The sequence below is a fragment of the Pagrus major genome, chromosome 17 (genome assembly GCF_040436345.1).
Source record: "Pagrus major chromosome 17, Pma_NU_1.0".
NCBI classification, from domain to species: domain Eukaryota; kingdom Metazoa; phylum Chordata; class Actinopteri; order Spariformes; family Sparidae; genus Pagrus; species Pagrus major.
This window is the reverse complement of record NC_133231.1, coordinates 23,904,304-23,924,612: the sequence shown is the minus strand read 5'-3', so window position 1 is coordinate 23,924,612 and position 20,309 is coordinate 23,904,304. Positions and strand designations below refer to the sequence as shown.

The window sequence follows — 20,309 nt, the reverse complement described above, 5'->3', positions numbered from 1 at the left end:
GGTTAAAACTAAGCCCTCACAGCATTTTCACACCATCTAGATGGGAAGGACTTTGGTGTAATGTGGGAGGCCAAGGTAAATGTCATAAAACATGTTCTCATTGCCCAAGTAGGGGGGAATAAATAAGATTGCAGCACATTTTCTCGAGCGGATGTCAAAACGGCTTGTTTTTTAATGGAATTTGTGTTGATTGAAAATGCGTCAGTTTTCCTATTACTTTCAAGGTTTAACTGCCTGATATTGAAGCTGGAAATGACCCCCACGTGACTTCTTTGTACAGCTCTCAGATCAGTCCTGTCAGCTGCGTTTTCTGACTCTCCTGCCTTGTCTGCAGGAATGCAAGCGATGCTTAATTTACAAATGCTCAGAAAAAACAGTCAAACCGCCGTCTCTGCATTTCTAGATGGGCTCTGCAGCACTGCAACACCTTCGTTATGACACCCACTCGCTCATATTTAGCCAGATAAAGCACCCATTGACAAAGGTACAGTATAATTGAAGATATTACCATCCAGTATTAGTAGTAGTAGTACCAGTATTCACTGAGGTAATGCCTTTACTTCTTCAGCACATCCCCCATTCTTAATCGAGAAGAATCCAGTGTCACCTTGTATTTTTTTCTTCCTTTAAAAATACGTGACATCACAGCTGGCTGATGAAAATGTCTATGATTATAACAAGTGAGCGGCTGCCTCAGCTCTCATCCCTTTTGAAGAACTTGTGAAATTGAGTTTTTGGAGTGTCTCACTCGTTTCAATTTTCTAGGAAAAGCAGAGAAATTTTGTGGCTCTGAATGGCAGTTATCTACGCTACGCAGCCTGTGCACTGTGTTAAGCTGAATTGCCTTTTCTTCACAGACTCTATGGAGGCTTGGTGATTATGTAGAGCTTTTTTCTTTTTTTTTTTGAGGATAGATTACACAGAGTTTTGTCACTCAGAGCTGTAACTTTACTGCATGTGTCGCGTAGGCTGAGATGCATGACAGCGAACGACCGACAAAACTAAGGACATGATCTTTGATTTCGGGGGAAAGGAAAGGAGGGATATACCAACAAGTATTTATCAAGGGTGACTATTAAAGTTGTGCATGAATATAAATATCGTGGTTCAGTAATTGATGAAAACTGTCATGGGATATAAACGCAGGTGTCATCTATCGGAAGGATTACAGTGATTGGATTTCATGCGGAAGCTTTGACAATTTGGAGTGGACTGACAAACACAAAATACCCCTGCTTGAGAGTAAAAGAGACAAAAACTAATTATAGTCCTTTTTTCCTTATTAACACTAACCTTACATATATGAAATAGTCAAAAACAAGTGCTTAGGTGGGAAAAACAGCCTATTCAAAGAGAGACATTCATAAAACTACTTAAACTTGCAAAATTTTCAAGTTTAGGGCTTCAAAAACTGATATAAACTATATATTTGCTGGATTTGAAATCTCACTTACTACATGATGCATCAATCATTCTGGAGTGTGAGTGAATCAGGAGAGAGGAGAAAGAAGAGAGAGTGGCTACATGATCGCTCATTGGCTGTTGCGGGCTCTAGGGCCGGTATAGAAACTCCCATTTACAGACGCAAAATGACACCAACACATAGAGTTTCTGAAAGGATGATAAATGAAACTAAAAGTGAAAAAACAACCCTGTCTTAAACCACCTTCTTATCTATTTGACAAGACAATAAGCTCCCATAGAAGCACAGATGAAGGATTCCTAGCATAAACATTAATCTCTTATATGGAGCTTTAACTTACAGTGGCGACATACACATAAATAGGACATAAACACATTCTCAGGCAAACATCTGTCTCTCTCTATTCCACACACACACACACACACACTCACAGCCGCTCCCCCACATGCATGGCATCACAGTGGCCATATCCTCCACTGAGTCGAGCCTTTGATGAGGCAGGCGATCGTCTTTGAAGCCCAGCTCTGCCATCAGGAGCTTTTAAAGAAGCCCCACTTCTCTCTCGCTCTCTATCTCTCTCTTCCCTCTCTTGCACTCTACAAACAACTAGCTTATATCGCCAACTGAACCGCAGATACACGCTAGGCCACACAGATAAACCCAAATCTGATCTTCCTCATCTTGCCTTGCTTCCTTTCATCCCAGTCAAAAGATTCAGACACAAACCACCCCCATCTTCTCTCTCTCTCTGTGACTCTCTTCTTTTTCTCCCACTGAGGCTGTGACTGCTTTATCTTCTGCATTTTATCCTCACCCCCTCATCGCATTGTGCTCCTCCAATCTCATTACCACTTTAGTGCAATCCAAGGCTCTTGTCTCGCAGATTATGTTTATCGCATTTGGAGAACGAACAACAGGTATTTGAAGTATGCTTCCTGTCCAGTATTCAGAGATATCTTGGTGGAGGAATGGAACCATTACAGTATAAACAGGAGATAAAAGACATTTTGATTCTCCACACTTTGTTTGCACCTTGGCAAGCCTTTGCTCATCGTCATGTCTGATTCTTCCTCTTCTACAAGGAGCCTGATAAGGATGACAGTGTTATCGTACATCTTAATTTTTAGCTATGCCACTAACATGTCAGCCTGTCGGTCATTTTCAGGCCAAACTGTCAGTTTTGCACAGAAGATGTCCCAATCTAATGAGCAGATTCCCATGACTGCATAGCCCGTTAGCTCAGTTGGTAGAGCAGGCGACCCATGTACAGAGGCCCTGTCCTCGCTCCCAGTAGTCCAACCTGTGGCCCCTTGCTGTCTGTTGTCCCCCCTCTCTCTTAACTGTCACCTCTGCTGTCCTTTCAAAAAAGCCATAAAGGATCCCCCCCAAAAAAAGAAAGAAAAGAATGACGACATGGCCAGTCGTCTAGCACCTCCCTAAAGACAGACTTGTTTTGTGATGCACTAACATTACACTACCTCTGTGTACTGCGGCTTAAAAAATGAACAGTGCAGCCTCTGGATGAATCTCGCACGGCTTTAAAGTTTAAGATTTTGCTGCTGATTGCACGTTGGTGACAGGATATAAAAAAGTGTGCGTGAAAACTTTAATCCACACCCACACAGTTTTGCAGTGTCTCAGCCATTTGCATGTACCTGACAGGCAGTCTAAGACAGTTTTTCTCTCTTAAGCTTTAACAAGATCTCTCAGGTTTCCTGCAGTTTCTCGGGGACTATTGTCCGCCGGTGCCCACACATGAAGGTACCTGTTAGCTCTTGTGTCTGGCTGAGTCGGCCAGGAGGTGCCTGTTGTCCTCCCACACCAGGCCTCGGAGACTCTGTCATGGCCCTAATGAGAAGTGGACCTGACATCCTCTCCAACCACCGCTCCTCTCTGCATCCCGTCAGCACCCACCTCTTCCCTGTTCTTCTTGCCCAGTAATAATGGCAGAAAGGTTGTGGCACTAGGCAAATTGTAGGGTGAATTATTGATGGGTCACTGGGCCTGTCTGGTCCTTCAGGGAGGGCTGATCTCGTATGACACCCATCAATGTGTAAACAGGTATGAGAGTGTTGCTATGTGACGGGAAATCTGTTATTTTTCCTGTGTGGAGCTTTGAGAGAGGTAGCTGATGAGGCCCGGTGTGCCGGCATTATTATCTCTCAAGGTGCGAAGACAATGCTCGCAGTGATTTGCTCTGACAGATGGCTCAGAGAGAGCTCCACAGATCCAACCAGGAGTCTCCATGTATTTTTCTAAACAGTGAAACATGGGTGGGATTAACTCGTCCCTCTGGATTTCCCCTCTTTCTTTTTCTTTCATTTCATGCGGACATGATGTTGCAATAACACTGCACACAACAATCGGCTTTAGATGGAAAAACAGCAGCATCTGACTTCCCAAAGAAAAAACCGAAGCATGCAGTGCCACTCGGTGGCTACCCTGTAATATGAGAGATTAGATTGAAACATCCCAGTGATGACCAGTTATGTTTACAACAGTCAATCAGGCACATCTTCACAGGATCCATAATCCTCTGCAGCAGGAAATGTTTTTTTTGCTCTCTTCCTGGCATTCACACACACACAGGGCAGATATAATGGTGTGCTTTCATACTCATCGTAATTAGGCTCTGGGTAACGTCAAGAGCTGAAGCAGAAGGCAGAGAGTACATATGCACAGTAATTGCATCATTGAATCGAGAGAAATAACAGCAACTGTGACTGCTGTATTATACAGTAGCGGCAGTCAGCAAACTGTGAAATGATTTGTATAAGCCCAGTTTAGTGGGTCAAAGGGAGGGGTAGAGAGTAGGTGGGTGGCTCATGTACTTGAGAGAGGAACATTTAAGCTGATGAACATTGCTTAACAATATAGCCGTAATGTGGACTAATTTAGAGCGGCTCCTTTTCCAGCGGGAGCCTGATTGAGCAGCCGCCACTTGTTTGTTTTCCAATTTGGGCTTTGGTGGGTGCTTTCATTTTACCAGTGCGTTTGTTTTGTGAGGAGTCCTCATGTCTAATTTATTGGATCTGCTTTAGCATGTTCGCCTACTCGTTCTCAGGCGATGCAATGCTGCATAAATTATGCAGAGTACTTTTTCGTTTCCGACATCAGGCCGGTGTGGGACTGCGTGCTGCGTGTTAGCAGACAGTGTTCAAGACATCTATGTTACCCTGCCAGGTTTGCCGATTGAGACGCTGAAACGTGTCGCAGGAGTAAAATTTCAGAAAATAATTACAGTTTTCAAAGAAATCAATGGCAAGGATGGAATAAAATGAAAAAAGAGCAATCAGTAGACTTTGCAGAGAGCCTTCAGTACAATAGACACCAAAAGCTTTTATGCTAACCTTGAATATTTAATATGAATCTTACACACCACTAATGCTGCTCAATTAAGCCGCCATCTGTAGCTGAATGTTCAACGCATAAAGCTTTCTCAAAAACAACAACACTGAGATTCAGACTTGTTGAACCTTATTTGTGGAGCGTAGGTGCTGCGACCTGTGGACTTTTCTGCTTCACAGTCAGCTGGCACCAGCAGCTTGTGAAATGAAGAACGAAATCAATGTTCAAGAAAAGGTCTCCTCCTGTCAGTCTTGTCAGATCCAGCTGAGAGGGTAGAAATATTGGAGGAAGATGACTGAAGCAGAGACTTGTAATATTCCTTTCAATCAGCGATGACTACACCCGGTGTCTGAGATACCTGTTTCTGTTTGAATAATTCCCCATGTTCCCTCGTCAGGCCCTTAAAGATAGAGAGAAAAGAAAAGGATCCTTAATAATGATCAGTGCCACACGGAGTGAAAAAAACAACAACCAAGTGCAGCCGCTGCTTATAAAGAATCGACTTTTTGTTTGAGTTCCCTCGCGCTGAGCTTCTTACTGTATTAGAGCCTCCGCAGAATTAAACTTTAGATATCGCTCAGCCAGCAGCAGCCGCTGAACCTTGTTTTGATATGAATGTGTTAGATTGTGCATGTGGACGCACATTTTTAAACCACTGAAGTATTATTTTGTAAAAACAACAATGCACAAAAGTACTCCGACTCTTCCACCCACGTACAGCAGACTGCAGACTGCAGACATACCCCCACAGGTGTACAGTTTAACTTAGGATGAAAGTCACTTACTCCTGGTTGGGAGTTTGTCTTTTTCAGTCTGAGTTATTGATCATATCAACATCATTAGAGGTGTAGAATAGAGCCGTGCAGGGTTGAAGCCCTGAAGTGAGAGAAAAAAAAAACACTGCAAGTTGGTGTTGACTAACATTATGGTACCAGAGGGCCGACCACACAGCTAACAACAAGCTTGAAATGCATGGAGAGATACAAGCACAACATTCAGTGTTTGGCAGATGGGCTTCAACAAATGGACTTTTCTGTCTCTGTTATGTCTGTTTGATAAAGCTCAGGACAGACAGACTCAGCCTGAAGAAGTTTTTCCTCCATTTTCTTATTGACAGGTCATGTATGATTGGTTGCCTGATAATGAGTAACGGTGACAACCCCAGCGCCTTTCTGAAAAGTTCAGGGTTTTTCAACCAGAAGCACTTGGAGTGTTCGAAACGACTGAAAAAAGATACTGGCAAAAATTTAAACTGTGTTTATATGTGGCGGACCCTGCCACCTTACCAGCTTCAAACAGTGTTGTGGGGACCTTATTTTCCTCTGAGAACAGCTTGTTGATTCAGTTATGGAAAAAATAAATATATCTGAGTTTGTATTATTACCTCATTAATGTTGTAAATATTCAAATTGTGAGTTTCAATTTTTTCTCCAAAACTACACAGTGCCTGTTTAGTCCAATCTGTTTTCTTTGTCTGATGTGATAGTGAACTGAATATCTTTGTTGGACTAAACATGTGAGGACGTCATCTTTAGGATGTTGTGATTGACACTTTTTTTTCACGTTCTCCTGACATTTTACATAACAAACGATTAATCCAGATAATAGCTGGCACATTGATTAGCAGTGAAAACAACTGTTAATTGCCGCCCTACAATTAAGCAGCGCAGCATATAAAGGACTGCAGATGTGACCTTTTGCCTGCAGAACGATGGCACAAATATCAATGACGCAGGAAAAACTACCTGCGTCAATCATTTCTGTCTTTTTCTCTGGCTCATCCACAAGTGATCGCTGACGTCGCAGGCTTTCTGAGTCGATGATTGACACGTCTGTGTTTTTCCCAGTGAGGACAGGCAGACTCTGCTGCCTTTTAGCTGCTTGATAGATTTGTTTTTGATCAGGAGTAAAAGCTGTCCTCTGACATTCAGGACAAACAGAAAAGATAATGAGAAAATTACCCACACTTGCATGTTGGTGTGAGATAGTGACGGAGGCAGAGGAGGTTAGTTTGCAGATCTGCGTTCATAAGCTGCGAAATAGGAATTATTTATCTGTGGTCTGAAGAAAACTCCTTTTTTTCTCATCCAGGCAACATCAGAAGATTCTCAAAATGTCACCTACCGAGTTTTTTCAGCTTTTGTCGTTATTTTCGGTGCACAGGAACCTGATGTGACTTCTGTGAGAAGCAATTGGTTGACTGTGAGCTGTGTCTGTGCCAGACCTGTAACAAGACAACATTATGCATGCACTCTGCTCTGGTCTCAAAACTGGAGGACAGAATGAAGGAAACCACAAGCTGGCCTTTGAAGCCGAGCTGAAATTTGCCTTCAAACTGCAGATGTGTTTTCCATGACACTGCTGCTTACTTTCCATTTCTCATCTTCAGCCATTCAGGCTTTCTGCCCGCTTTGTCTCCTACATCTCAGTAATGTGAATAAAGAGGAGGTGATGGCAGGTGGTGGAGAGACGGGGCTTTGTTCTCGCATTAAAAGCCCACATTTTTCCCCGAATCGGCGACACTGTGAGTGAGGGATTTGTGCTACTGATGAAGCTCTCGTCTGGCTGCTAAAACACAGTTGCGCAATTAGTCTTTTTATTGCTGCGTTATATATTCACCGTGTCCGTCACCTGTCTGATCGAGCTTGAGAATGTGTCTTGAATGCGAAGAAGAAGAAAGGAAAAAAACAGGTGAGACAAACTAACCGAGAAGGTTGGTTGTCAAGTTCTGAAGAGGAGTCAAATAAAAAAACCTCTGCAGGATTAAGACACTTTGTTGTGATCCATCAGCTGGTGAGAGTCTATTTTTCTTACTGTCAACAAAAGCTACGAAAAGACCGAAAACACCAATGAATTAATCAGAATGAACATGTGTTGTCTAAAAGCCTGATATATCTTATCCCTCTGTATCAGACATTTTATTGTCGTCCACAATTAAATAAAAGAATGAATGAGTCACACTCGAGTCGCTGGGAGACGTCTTTCATTATCATGAACCTGGTTAGTTTATTTTATTTCAATCCCACATTCACCATCCTGCTGCTGTAAATACTCACTAGACCACCAAATTAGCTGCTAGATCCCAATAAATGTTCCTTCTATGCCTGTTTGAGAAACATTTAGAGGTGCGTTGGCGTTCTGCTTTCAATATATGTTATGGTGAAACACACTGATTGTAGCAGTTTGAGGCATCATCATATTGATACTGCGCCACAATTATTTATAGCAAAAAAATCTGACACCGTCACATCACTAGTGATGCTAAAAACCACAGTGCACAGCTGTTTCAGCCTTCATTAAGCTTTTTTTAAAAATGAAATGAAAATATACATTTTGTTATCTTTCTAAAGATGTTCAGTAGTCACCAACAGGCTCAGAGCTGTGAGCAACACACAGTACAGGGCAGAAAGAGACAAACTCATTTTTGCTTTCTGTCTTTTAGAAAAAAATAGAATATTGCAGAAGGTCAACACACTCCTCAAAATAAACAAACAATGCATTTTTTCCTAATTTCTTTACTCCTTTACAACAGCATTTTAGCCAAACAGTCTGACGAGCTATAGCTAAGACCTCTAACACACACAGTAGCTGGTATAGAAGAGTGCAAAGGCCCATTTTCTTGTGTCCCTTTCTCCCCGAGGCGAGGACTGAGAGGTTTTACTGGTAAACAGAAGTGGCAGACCTCGAAATGTTGCTCGGAGTCTCTCTCGCTGGGTTCTGACCATGTTTGCTGTGGGAGAGATGACTGCATGCCTGACGTGTGTCTTCAGCAGTTAAGATCTGATAGAAAAGCCATTTGTGTCCAGCCTCCTATCCTCCATCCTACCGGGAACTCCAGCTGAAAGGGAAGAAAGGACCTGTCGGCTGTCACATCGGATCAATGTCGGGCTCTGCTGAGTTCCACCATTCTGCTGTCTCATCAGACGGGCAGAGAAGTTTAATATCACAAACATAACCACTCTTGGAATACATTGATAGCTTTGCATTATGGGATGGATGGGAAGGCGGTGCAAACACAAAGTGCAATTATAGTAGCACTTCAGTAATGAAGCTCACGTGCTTGGTGGAGGCTCTCAGTGTGGCACCGGAGACCAGCAGTGTGTCAGCGAAGACAGATTTATGAACACGGCCTTTAATTTAGCTTGTGTGCTGCGTACACTAAATCACTGAGCAGATGCCAGCCAAAGGGGTTTTACGATAATTAATCAAGTAATTTATAAACAAGCAAACAAGAATAAATGACTGCAATATAATCTGCTGCTCCTGTTTCTTGCCTGTCTGTTACGTAATGTGAGTGTGTGTGTTTACCGTGCATGATTACATATCAAAAAAGCATGTTTCAGTGTGAAATTCAAAAACGATGCAAGCGCAACATACATGAGAGCAAGTGTGTGTGTATGTGCATGCTTGTTTTGAACAAAGTGACCGTCTGCTTTGAATGTGTGTGTGTGTGTGTGTGTGTGTGCCTGTGGGCCTCTGGTGGTGGTAGAAAGGACCGATGAGGAGAGATGGGACCAGGCGGGGGGGTCATTAGTGCTCTCTTTGATAAAACAGAGAGCCAGGGGACTGGAGAGGGACTGCAGCACATACACAAACACACATTCAGCAGAGACTGTTTGAATTATTCTGCCAGAATTAACAAGTGTGTGTGTGTGTGTGTGTGTGTGTGTGTGTGTGTGTGTGTGTGTGTGTGTGTGACACGCGTCCCTCGGCCCGGCCCACGACTTTTTGAAAGAACGCAAGGCCAAGTACTCTCATAACTGATACCTTAAAGCTAATATTATTTTTTTTACTGACTTTAAAGTTCAAAGTTTTCATCAACCTGCAATCAAAACATTTTGGTCATTTCAGTTGAGAGAATCTTATGTCTCTGTGCCGGCAATATCTGTGGCTGGAGGTATTATGTTTTCGAGTTGTTGTGAACTCAATATCTGTAACGCTTTGAGGGAATTTCTCCAGATTTGGCACAAATATCCACAGGGACTCAAGAATGAACTGATTTGATTTTGACAGTTATAGGTAGAGGGTCACTGGGACCTCACGACATCCCATTCCCGTAAACACCTTAAGGTATTATTGTTGACGCTGCTGTTGAGAAGACAACTGGATTGTTTCTGTTTTCTTAGTCGCAAAATAACAACAACAACACAGGACAAAAAGTGAGTTTATTAAATCATTTAGTCTGTAATAAAAATGTATCAGCAGATAACTTCCTTTTCCCTGGAGACACACCCACACAGACCTGAACCAGACTAGCTGGGCTTTCTGATGAATAATAAGTAAAGATGTCTGACCAGACATTGATTGTTTTTGAATATTTGTTGTTGTAACGCCGGCTCTTGTCTGACTTAATGCCTTATTTGTGGGTCGTGCATATACAGCAGACAACATCTTCAGACAGCATTTGTGAGAATATCTTATTTAACAGCCTGAATCAAATACTATTTAAAGTCTTTTTGCAATTTCTGGTGATTGCAGTCGTCAATTCAATAACTGGTCCTCTTGTTCATTCAGTCCTCTTTGTAATAACTTATTTACTTTGCGCCAATTTGTAACTCGTATTCTCGACAGAGAGAGAGTCTGTGATATAGTGTGTGTTTGTGAAGCTGTGACGTCTCAAGGGATTCGCTCTGAACTCCAATAACATGTCGGAGTGTTTCATGCAAAGGCTCATGGGTAGGAAACAGTCTGTGTACATAATGTATAGAAAGTCTGTGAGATGTGTGCATACATTAGGTGTGTTGAAAGGTACAAAACAATGAAAGAAAAACTATATTCTAATAGTGAATACACAGTAATTCTTGTTCACTTTGCTTTTAAGTCATTATTTTCAGACTACAAAGACTACTTTATATTAATAAAAACAATAATATTGAAGGCGAGTATATTCCAGCAGTCCGACTGCAATTTCTCTCTCTCTCCATCTTCCTCCATGTTTCTGCTGAGTCACTGCTCTGCACCGCTGCCACGCTCACAATCTCTCTCAGACTGTGCCTCGTCTTTGTCCAGACTCCCTTTTCCCTCCGTATTCCATGTCCGTCTCTTCTCAATCACGTCCTCTACTTTCTCTTGTCTCCGAGGCTTTCTGTATCTTTGTGTGAATCTCCCCCTTTCCCTCTCACCTCTGCTCTGCTGCCTCATCCCTTTTTGTTCCCTCTCTCTTTGTAAGGATTTCAATATCATACTTTTCATTTTATGTTTCATTTGAAACATTTTTCCCACTGGCTAATGGAGATTTGGTGACTGATAATCCAGCTCATAAAATGATACCTTAATTTAGCCTCATCCTTGGCTTCAGAGAGTCTGGCCGAGAGAGATGGAGAGGAAGTGCGGTTTTAAATGGACTGCTTTAGATTACATCGATGAGGTTGCTTTTAATCCTGCTGGAGTTCTGTTGTAGCGGGCCTTATGTTTCACATAATTAGCTTTAGAGGAGAAGCAGAAGGGGAAATGTGTGCAGGCCTGTGACAGTGATTATTTTAACGATGCAGAATGTAAGACTACTGCATTAAAATATCTAGAAACAACTAGAAACTAGAAACTTTGTGACATATTTTGTTGAGTTGTTTACTTACAATATCCCACATCTTTCCAACAGTGTTTAAGCCCAGAGGATGTAATTGTAATCTGTAATTTTCTTTAGCGTAACCGGGCATTTCATTTGATCGCCAGTTGTTATAAGTTCTGGGAGAGAGTCAGAGAGTGAGAGAGGAAGTTGGTGAACTAGACTAAGTGTAAAGTAAATACAACTTTAATACGTTACCTCCTCTATGAACATTTGTGCCCAGTGTTACTTGTGTGAGATTAACTGTGAGATTGTTGTGTTTATTGGCGTTACTCGCGTGTTTATTCCCTCCAAACAGCTGGATTACTTTACTGTACATTAGCTGTAAACTCCCACTAACCTCAGCACTCACCGGTGACTCCAGTTCTTTCTCTCCTTTTTGTCCAACATTAAAGTACAACATTCAACAATCCATGGATCGCTGCTGCAGTCAGGTTGATAAACAGGAGTGAAGATAAATCCACTCTTTAATCCCAAAAGCTAATAAGTAATCTCTGAGCTCTCCTCCCGTCAGTAAACTGCTTCAAATCAGAGCAGAATCCGCTGAGACTCCGGGTGTTTTTTCATCCAGAAGGTCTGGCTCTGCCCCCCTAGTGGCAGAAATTATAAACTGTGCAATGAGGATGAGATGACGAGCAGTTATTCTCTTGGTAATACACATGTTGTATGTGTCGACTAACCAAGTCGCCTTCTTGTTTTCTTTCCAGGTGTTCAAGAGTAAAGTGTTGGAGCTGGGAGAGAAGCTGCTGCCTGCCTTCAACACGCCAACCGGAATCCCCCGAGGAGTCATCAACCTGGGGAGGTGAGTCTCAGCGCCAGCCTTCACCTCCAGCTGTCCTCCATCTAAGATAAAAGAAGATATCAGGTTATCACGCTGGCTTGAATTAATCAGCGCACATCCACTTCCAGGCACAGGCAGAGAGGTCGATTCAAAAACATGAGCCGACAAACAGAAAATATGCTAATCCAGCTAAGACACAACACTGAATTTTAACTTTCAGTACACGTTCTGTTTGCACATAAAAATAAACTCACACATGTTCTACAGAAGCCCGAAAGAAGAAGGTAAATCCAAATCTGGATGATTTATATTGTAAGAATATTCAGGCCTGCATGTATTTGCAGATATGTCGTGTTGAAGAAAAGAAAGTTGTCTAAACAAACGGTTCCACAGTCTCCGTTTATTGACAATGGAGCAGCTGCAGGCTGAGCTTTACAATCACGATGACATTTGGATAAGAATTAATCTGTGTTCACAAACAGTCACCGTCTGAATAATATTTGCATGTTTTCAAATGAGTTGTGTTAATTTTTAATCTGTTCCAAACCATTACCTTTCTAATCTAAGAATCTTTATTGACACGATCTTGTTAATGCCACGGTCATGCAACACAACTTCAAGCTATTTACATTTTCAGAGCGATTTCACCATGAATTTCAAGTCGCCTGTTTGGATTTGATCTTTTTTTAAGTAGGAGTGGGGATAACAAACGTGCCTCTTATTTTTTTGGATTCAACACATTTATAGTGAGACTGAAATAGTTAGTAGTCTGAAAACATTACAGGGAAAGAAAAACATCTGACAATCTGATGAATACTGATAACGGCAGTGTATCACTGACTGTGACGGTCAAATTATCACAGCCCGAAGCCCGACTTTACCTCTGTTTTACCTTATTAACACACAGTACGAGGGATGAATGGGGAATAAACTTCAGATCATGATTCAGCTTGATGACTGGAGACTGGATCTAAAATGTTATTCTCATACAGCCATGTTTGATTTAACTTATTTAGACAAATCTGATCGTCAAACCCCTTTTATGTCCTTTTTTAACAAACATTTTGGTAATCCTGCAGTGTACCCGCCTCTTCCTCTCATTTCCTAATCTTATAAGAAACTTCCTGGCACCTCTGTCATCCACCTGCAACCAATTAACCCACGAGCCAAGCTGGACAGCTGCTGGCAGATTTAATTACCTTATTCTACAGTTAATTCCTGCTACATCACCAACATGGGTCTGTGGTACAGATGGGCAGGAAGAACCAGGCTGCCTGTAGTCTGGCCACACAAACAAGCATATCCACACTTTGCACACACACACACTCGCACACACACACGTCACTTTAGAAGAGAACATATGCAATGTGTAACAGAAAGTGAACAGGCAGTGAGCTCTCGCAGGGGAGTTCAGTTCTGCTGCACAGCCTGTGGCTCTGACAGTGCGGGATGTATTTTCTGATATGCTGTAATTGATGTACTGTTGTGTATGACTTGAGTCTTTTCCTGTATGATTAGTGTTATGTAATATTGTGCGCATGTTATGTCGAAGAAACTTAGCTCCAAGCTAACTCCGGTACAGAACACCAGATGGAACTAGGTGAAAGAAGTTATTCTTTTGTATGTGCTGAAATGATTAATTTACAAAGCAATTATTTGGCAGACAGAAATTAATCATTTAAAGGTCCATTACGTAGGATTTAGAGGGATTTTCGGGCAGTAATGGAGTTTAATCGTCATAACTATGTTTCTAATTATGAATCTTTGTGTGTATTACCTTAGAATGAGCTTTATTCCCCCCTCTTCTACAAAGTCTGCTGTTTCTACAGTAGCCCAGAGTGGACAAATCAAACACTGGCTCCAGATCGGAGCTTTTGCATTTTTAGCAGCCACCGTAGCTGAGAGTTAGGCGAGGGGTGTTCAGTTGGTTGCAATCATCAACTCAGTAGTTTTTTCCAGCAATACTGGCAAACAGTTTCTTGCTCCTGCTTCAATTATGATCATTTCCTGGTATTTCTTTCTTTTAGGACAGTAGTCTGAATATTTTAAGGTTTTTGGACTGTTGCTTAGATAAAAGAAGGCATTTGAAAATTGAGTTAAAGGTTGATTGACAGAAAGATTACCTTGGCAAAACTTCTTTTTCACCAGTTCTCAAGTTATAAACTTCAGGAGAGAAAACAATTCAGATCACATTAAAATGGATCACCAGAAAAAAAATAATTCCTCACTTGCCCCTCAGGGCTTCCATAGCAATAATATCTAACAAGTAATGAAAAATCTATAGCACATCCACAAGCTGGCAGTTCACCCCTTCCTTGTTTATTAACATAGGATTGTACTCAGGTATAGTAGTATAGTATAACAGTCTGTTAACAATTAAACAATACATGCCATATCAACCAAAAAAATAATTATGAAGTTGAAAAGTCCGTATTAAAGTTACGTTAGTTCTCCCTTTTTTCTGCCTGAAATAATTTGGAAGAAAAAGAGGGGAGTCAAACCTAAAGGGCAGAGTTATATAATCTTGAGCGAGTGGTTTAATCTGGAGTGGCAGTCGATGTGATGATGCACGCAGGCGGAAACTAAACAAAAAAATGTAATTAAGGTCAAGTTTCCTAAAGCTAAACATCCCTTCAAAATGCTGAGCGTGGTCCAGATTGTCAATCAATTGTGTGTTCCTAGTCAACTCAAAAACTAAAGTTATTTTCTGTTAAAATCCGCAAAAACTCCCAATTTCCTCAACACATTATGCGTGACATGTCATATTGACTTTTTTCTCTCCAGAGCTGATTATATTTCCGCTGGCTGTGAAAGAGTGTGAGGCTGTGTTTGTTAAAGGGGGTGAAAAGATTAATGGTTGAGTGCCAGTGTTGTGACGTAGACACCTGCCCCTCCAAACACAGCGCTGCGCCTCCGCTTTGATGCTCAAGATTGATTCTTCTTAGACGTGACTCCAGTCAGAGCTTCTAATGACGTAGCCCCCAAAAACTTTTAATGAATGCATTCATCAGCATTTGATTCCTGCACCAGCCACCTCTCTCCGTCTTCTCTCCCTCCGTTTTCTACCCTTCTTACAAAATTCAGTTCAATTTGTTACCGGATGTCTTATCTTCTCCAGCATCTGTTAAAGGATATGTAAAGTCATTCTAGTAGCACATTCTGCCTCTAGTAATCATAAGCCTGACATTAGTGCACCGTCTCTGAGACCGCACATCTACTGAGAATTACGTTTGCAGAATATTACCCGCACTGCTTTGATGAAATAAAACTGAAGGCTGTCACTTGTTTCTGACCTTCAGAGTTCCTAGTTAACTTTTTAAAGCTGTCATCACACCGTTAATGCACATCATTTGGCTGCGATGGAGAGTTTTGGGTTGAGGTTAATGAAGATTTACACAAACATCAATCACAGCCGGCTAAAATAAACGTACTTCATGGAAGACGGTGGTAGAGCTGATTTCACAGACCTGATGAGTTTATTTTAAGCGCACACATCTAATTAGCCTGAAATGTTGTAATTACAAACAGTACGCCACCTAATTTCAACTGTCAAGTTGACTTTATATATTTGATATAACTCAGTATATTTTAATTGATCGGATGAAAACATCTTTCACCCAGAGACGTAACATAGAAGTGTGAAAAAATGCCAGAATACAAACACAGATGTTTCATCCAGCATGTATAAGTAAAGATTATTTTCATGATAAACTTTTTGATCTATGAAAAATCAGAAAATACTGAAAAATGCCCGTCATGACTTCTCACAGCCCAACGTGTTGTCTTCAAACTGTCCAAAAAGATTCAATTCACTTTCACATAACAAAAGAAAAGACCTAAATCTTCACATTTCAGAAGCTGGAGTCATTGAATGATATCATCTCTGCTTAAAAAAATGTATTAAATGATTAATCCATCATCAAAACTGTTGCTGATTTATTAATCAAACTACTGCTTCAAAGTTAAGGAAGAGTTTAGGAGGATGAGTCATGCTCCAACTCCAGAAACCACAGATGACTATAGCTAAATGTTCGAATAGATCAGTATGCTCTGGATGGCATGTATTATACAGATCTCTGGAGACGTACAGAGGATGGTTATTGATTTCCCTATGAGAAGGCAATAAAAAGTAGGACCCAATCTGTCTGTTGTGATGCATAAAAGCACAGTCTGGGTACAGAAGGCCAGGAGGCCCACCAGCCACTCAGAGTCAAAAACTTTCTACAACTATGTTCAGCTGCAGCTCTGAATGTGATGCTGTTTTGTGTTATAACTGACAGAGAGGATGTTTCTGAGTGGAAGAACTGAAAGAACTAATATATGGTACTGATCCTGATCCAATTTCAGTTAATGTATGTCTACTATAACATTTAAACTTTATACTCTACTCGTTAGATTTTCAGCTTTACAGCGGCAGCCCGGTGGATTGTTTGTTTTTAACTTGACTCTACACCCAGTAATGATTCAACAGTTTTAATGAGTAAACATAGTTGGCTATCAAGACGTAACTGTTGCATTTGTCAGTAATAAACAAAACAATAGTAAATGTGATAAGTGTGTTTTATACTTGAAAGCATGAACTACCCACTGCCCATAACAAGGAAGCACATAAAATCTAATGAGAGTTAATGAGCTTGGTTGATCATCTTTATGTGAATATACTTCTGCTTATTTGTTGACAGCATGGAAACAAACACTGGCTTAGTTACACCAACAATGTGAAGAGACACACATCTTCTAAGTTGCAGTTACACTGCATGCATGTAACATCCATGATACTTAGTCTACTTGTCTGGATGTTGTCTCTGTTGCAGTGGCACCAGTTGGAGCTGGGGCTGGGCCTCAGCCGGGAGCAGCATCCTGGCTGAGTTCGGGACCCTTCACCTCGAATTCGTCCATCTGTCGGAGCTCTCTGCGAATCCCATCTACACAGAGAAGGTGCGATATACATATATAGATCACATTTTCCTGTTCTACCTCGCAGAACAACTCACTGCTACCTTACTGAAGTATCCCGATGATGTTATCTCATTGTCTGGTGTCTTTCGCAGGTGATGAACATCCGAAAACTGCTGAACAAGATTGAAAAACCCCACGGCCTGTACCCCAACTTCCTCAGTCCAGTCAGCGGCAACTGGGTCCAACGTAAGTACTGCGTTATTCTGCTTTATCATCTGTGAAATTATTGTAGGATTATGGGTATTTTTGGGTCATAGAGAAATGTGTGGAGCAGTTTAATTTGTCGTGAAGGACAAGGTCAATGGCTCTCCTAAAACATAAGGTTTAAATGTGAGCTCGGTAACACATCCATCTCTGAGCAGCCCTGGGAAGGTCATCCTTGTTATCCACTAAGTATTACAGTAATTGCATTTTCCCAATGTGGGTCAAGATTACAGTGCAAGAGTTCATAAAATGTCATTTCTCAGTTTCCTTCCATATTTCTGACTGCTTCTTTTAGCTCTGACACCTCTGACAGACCTTGAGTCACCTCACGTGTCAAAGCTCCTTTAGCTGCTCGTCTGTGTCACCCAGCCATCCGTCTATTTCCTTTCATTTTTAATATCAGGCTCATAGCAGTGGCTATATGACTCCCGTTGCTCTGGGTTATTAAAGTGATAATGAATTCAATTACCTCGGGAAATTGGATCTTTCCGATTTACCTGAAAGGAGGTGGAATAAAAAATCGTGGGATAAGACGATGCTGGGTTTGAAAAGGTTGTAATGTGGATGATTACAGAGGCTAATTGTTGTGGGTGAGCATAAAGAGAAGCAAAATTGTATATATTTATTCCAACAAAGGAAGAAGAAATCTTGGCTTCACAGCCCTCCCTCCACTGTCAGTGTCAAGGACAAACACACACAGCACCGCGATAACCTCGCGGGGGAGTCTGCAAAGGTGTGTGCGCATGCAATGAGCATGAGTGGATAGATTTAGCCTCACGCACGCCCACACCGCAATATCATATTCATCTTTATGAATTTGAATGTCGACTTAGGAGCGGGCGGGAGGAAAATCAACAGCCACTTGTTTCAATTTACACTCACACAAGCTTGAAGTGTGTTACATAATTTAGGTTTGAACTCAACTAAACGAAGAGTGTGTGGGTTCACAGTACATGATCATGCGCACCACCAACTGCCCGGAAAAAGCCAAGAAAGAATAACACAATTTAGACAATACAGTGACAGTGGAGTTATAATCTGAATGTTCAACCACAAGATGCTGTGATTCCAGAAAATCAGACATTCAGATACAGCGGCCTGTTGGACTTCTTTCATTTCTGCAGTGCTCACCATGTTAAAATTAAGACTTTTTTAGACCTCTAAATACCACAATTTCATAATCATACCAGCTAAAGTGAGAAAAGTTTGACAGAACACCAGAAGAGATGATGTGGTCTAGAATTTTTATCTATTATCTCTTTTTTCAGTACTTCATAACATAATAATCTCAATGATATAAGTCATTAAATCAAAGCGTCCAGGCTCAGGTAAGCTGCAAAACCAAACTGAAAATTATCATTTATTTTGGGTTAATTTAAGTTCTCTCTTACATGGACACTCACTTGTTCTTAGTCTATGAGCTTTCTAGCTACTGTGGGTCGCGGTCATGACAGTGTTTACACAAGATAAAACTTTATCGATCTTGCAGTGGGGAAATTCACTTGTTACAGCAGTTCAAGATTCAGAAAGCAAATAAAAATGAAACAAACCAAAAACAAGAATAAAATGGTATACAAATGAAATGTGTGCAGTGTTTGCTGCAGATCTGATGGTGCCGACTGAAACTCCACAAAAAAGGACTCAGCAGCCTCCCGCTCTGACTGACACACTCCTAACAGCCTCAGATTGAATACTAAACTATTTTATGACTAACGTTCATGCAGAGAGCAGGCGCAAAAAGGTTTAAAACTTTGGCATGTTAATATCACAATTTTTTTTTTTTTTTTTTTAAGGGCCCTCTTCACCCTGACACGGGTATTTGTTCATAACAAGCTTTTTCCATGTGTTTTGGCCTCGTGTACACTCGTAAACAGCATTTCAGGTCACTGAACAGCTGACCTTTTGAAAAACTCCCTCGGGGATGAATTTATTCACAAACTCTGTCGTCAGCACGTCTGGAGGGGCAGAAACAGAGATTTTTGGAAACAATGATGCAGACACCCATGTTCATGTCCTTATTGTGTCCTTTTAGTGTATGCAGCATATTATTTGTAAACGTGAACTTGGTTATATGTTAAAAAATATTGAAGAATCTGAGTTTATTAATTGACAGAATGGATGTTATGTTGTCTTTATAAGAGAGACAAAAGGGACATTGAAATACAGTGATGGAAAAGAGAGATCGTTTACAAAAAGGGTACATGTGAACCAGGCTCAAGGCTTTTGAAGACCTGCAGAGGCTCTGTCTGAATAAAGACCTGTGTGTGTGACCCTGCTGAATGTTATCCTCCTTGTTCTCCGTCTTAGATCATGTTTCCATCGGTGGCCTCGGGGACAGTTTCTACGAGTATCTGATCAAATCTTTCCTGATGTCAGACAAGACGGACGACGATGCAAAGAAGATGTACTACAGCGCGCTGGAGGTATGGAGATTTAAGTCTTGTGTTTCTCGCAGAGCGAGGGGTCCTCTCTGGTAGATAGAGCGATAATAATTGCAGTAATTTGCATGTATGACTTTGATCAAACGAAGTAATCGAAGTGTTTTACACCCAAGACAAATAAAAGACAAGCAAGGAGACAGTTGAAGGCTGAGGGAAGGATGAAGCATATGAAACACCTCATTCATTTTTTGTTATTTAGACGTAGGTGTCAGTTACATACATATTCCTCAAGGCTTTATTGGCTTTTATGGAAAAGAGTCACGATGTTTGGGTGATATTTGGCACCTGGTGCAGAGAGGGAGCTTTGAATTTAAAAAAAAAAAGATAAAAGGGAATAATAGAAGAGTTTTCTGTCCTCACACAGGCAGCATTTTTAAAAATTAATAGTTGCAGTTGGAGCCTTTATTAATGACCATTCTGAGCTTGACAGAAGGATTTGAGGAATGAGGGTCTTCCACTTCTCTCACAGTGAATCTTCAGATACAATGTCTCATTAATTTTATCTTGTGATGCAATTAGAAAGTGAATTCTGCTTTCGACACAGCACAAGTGTAGAGGCTGGGAACTTGTCTAATTCCTGTTTGCTCA

The 20,309-nt window shown here is 41.2% G+C and overlaps 1 protein-coding gene across 2 annotated transcripts in view; it reads left to right on the top strand.

Annotated features, from left to right (window-relative positions):
- Window positions 1-20,309, top strand: part of LOC141012416 (mannosyl-oligosaccharide 1,2-alpha-mannosidase IA) — a 208,218-nt gene that overhangs the window by 174,323 nt on the left and 13,586 nt on the right. Inside the window, exons 5-8 of one of the 2 annotated variants that reach the window (XM_073485893.1) lie at window positions 12,044-12,138; window positions 16,932-17,055; window positions 17,169-17,262; window positions 19,588-19,703. In XM_073485893.1, the coding sequence (XP_073341994.1) occupies window positions 12,044-12,138; window positions 16,932-17,055; window positions 17,169-17,262; window positions 19,588-19,703 (429 nt within the window). Of the gene's footprint in view, window positions 1-12,043; window positions 12,139-16,928; window positions 17,056-17,168; window positions 17,263-19,587; window positions 19,704-20,309 lie in introns of both variants that reach the window. The other variant, XM_073485892.1, reaches the window with a different exon arrangement.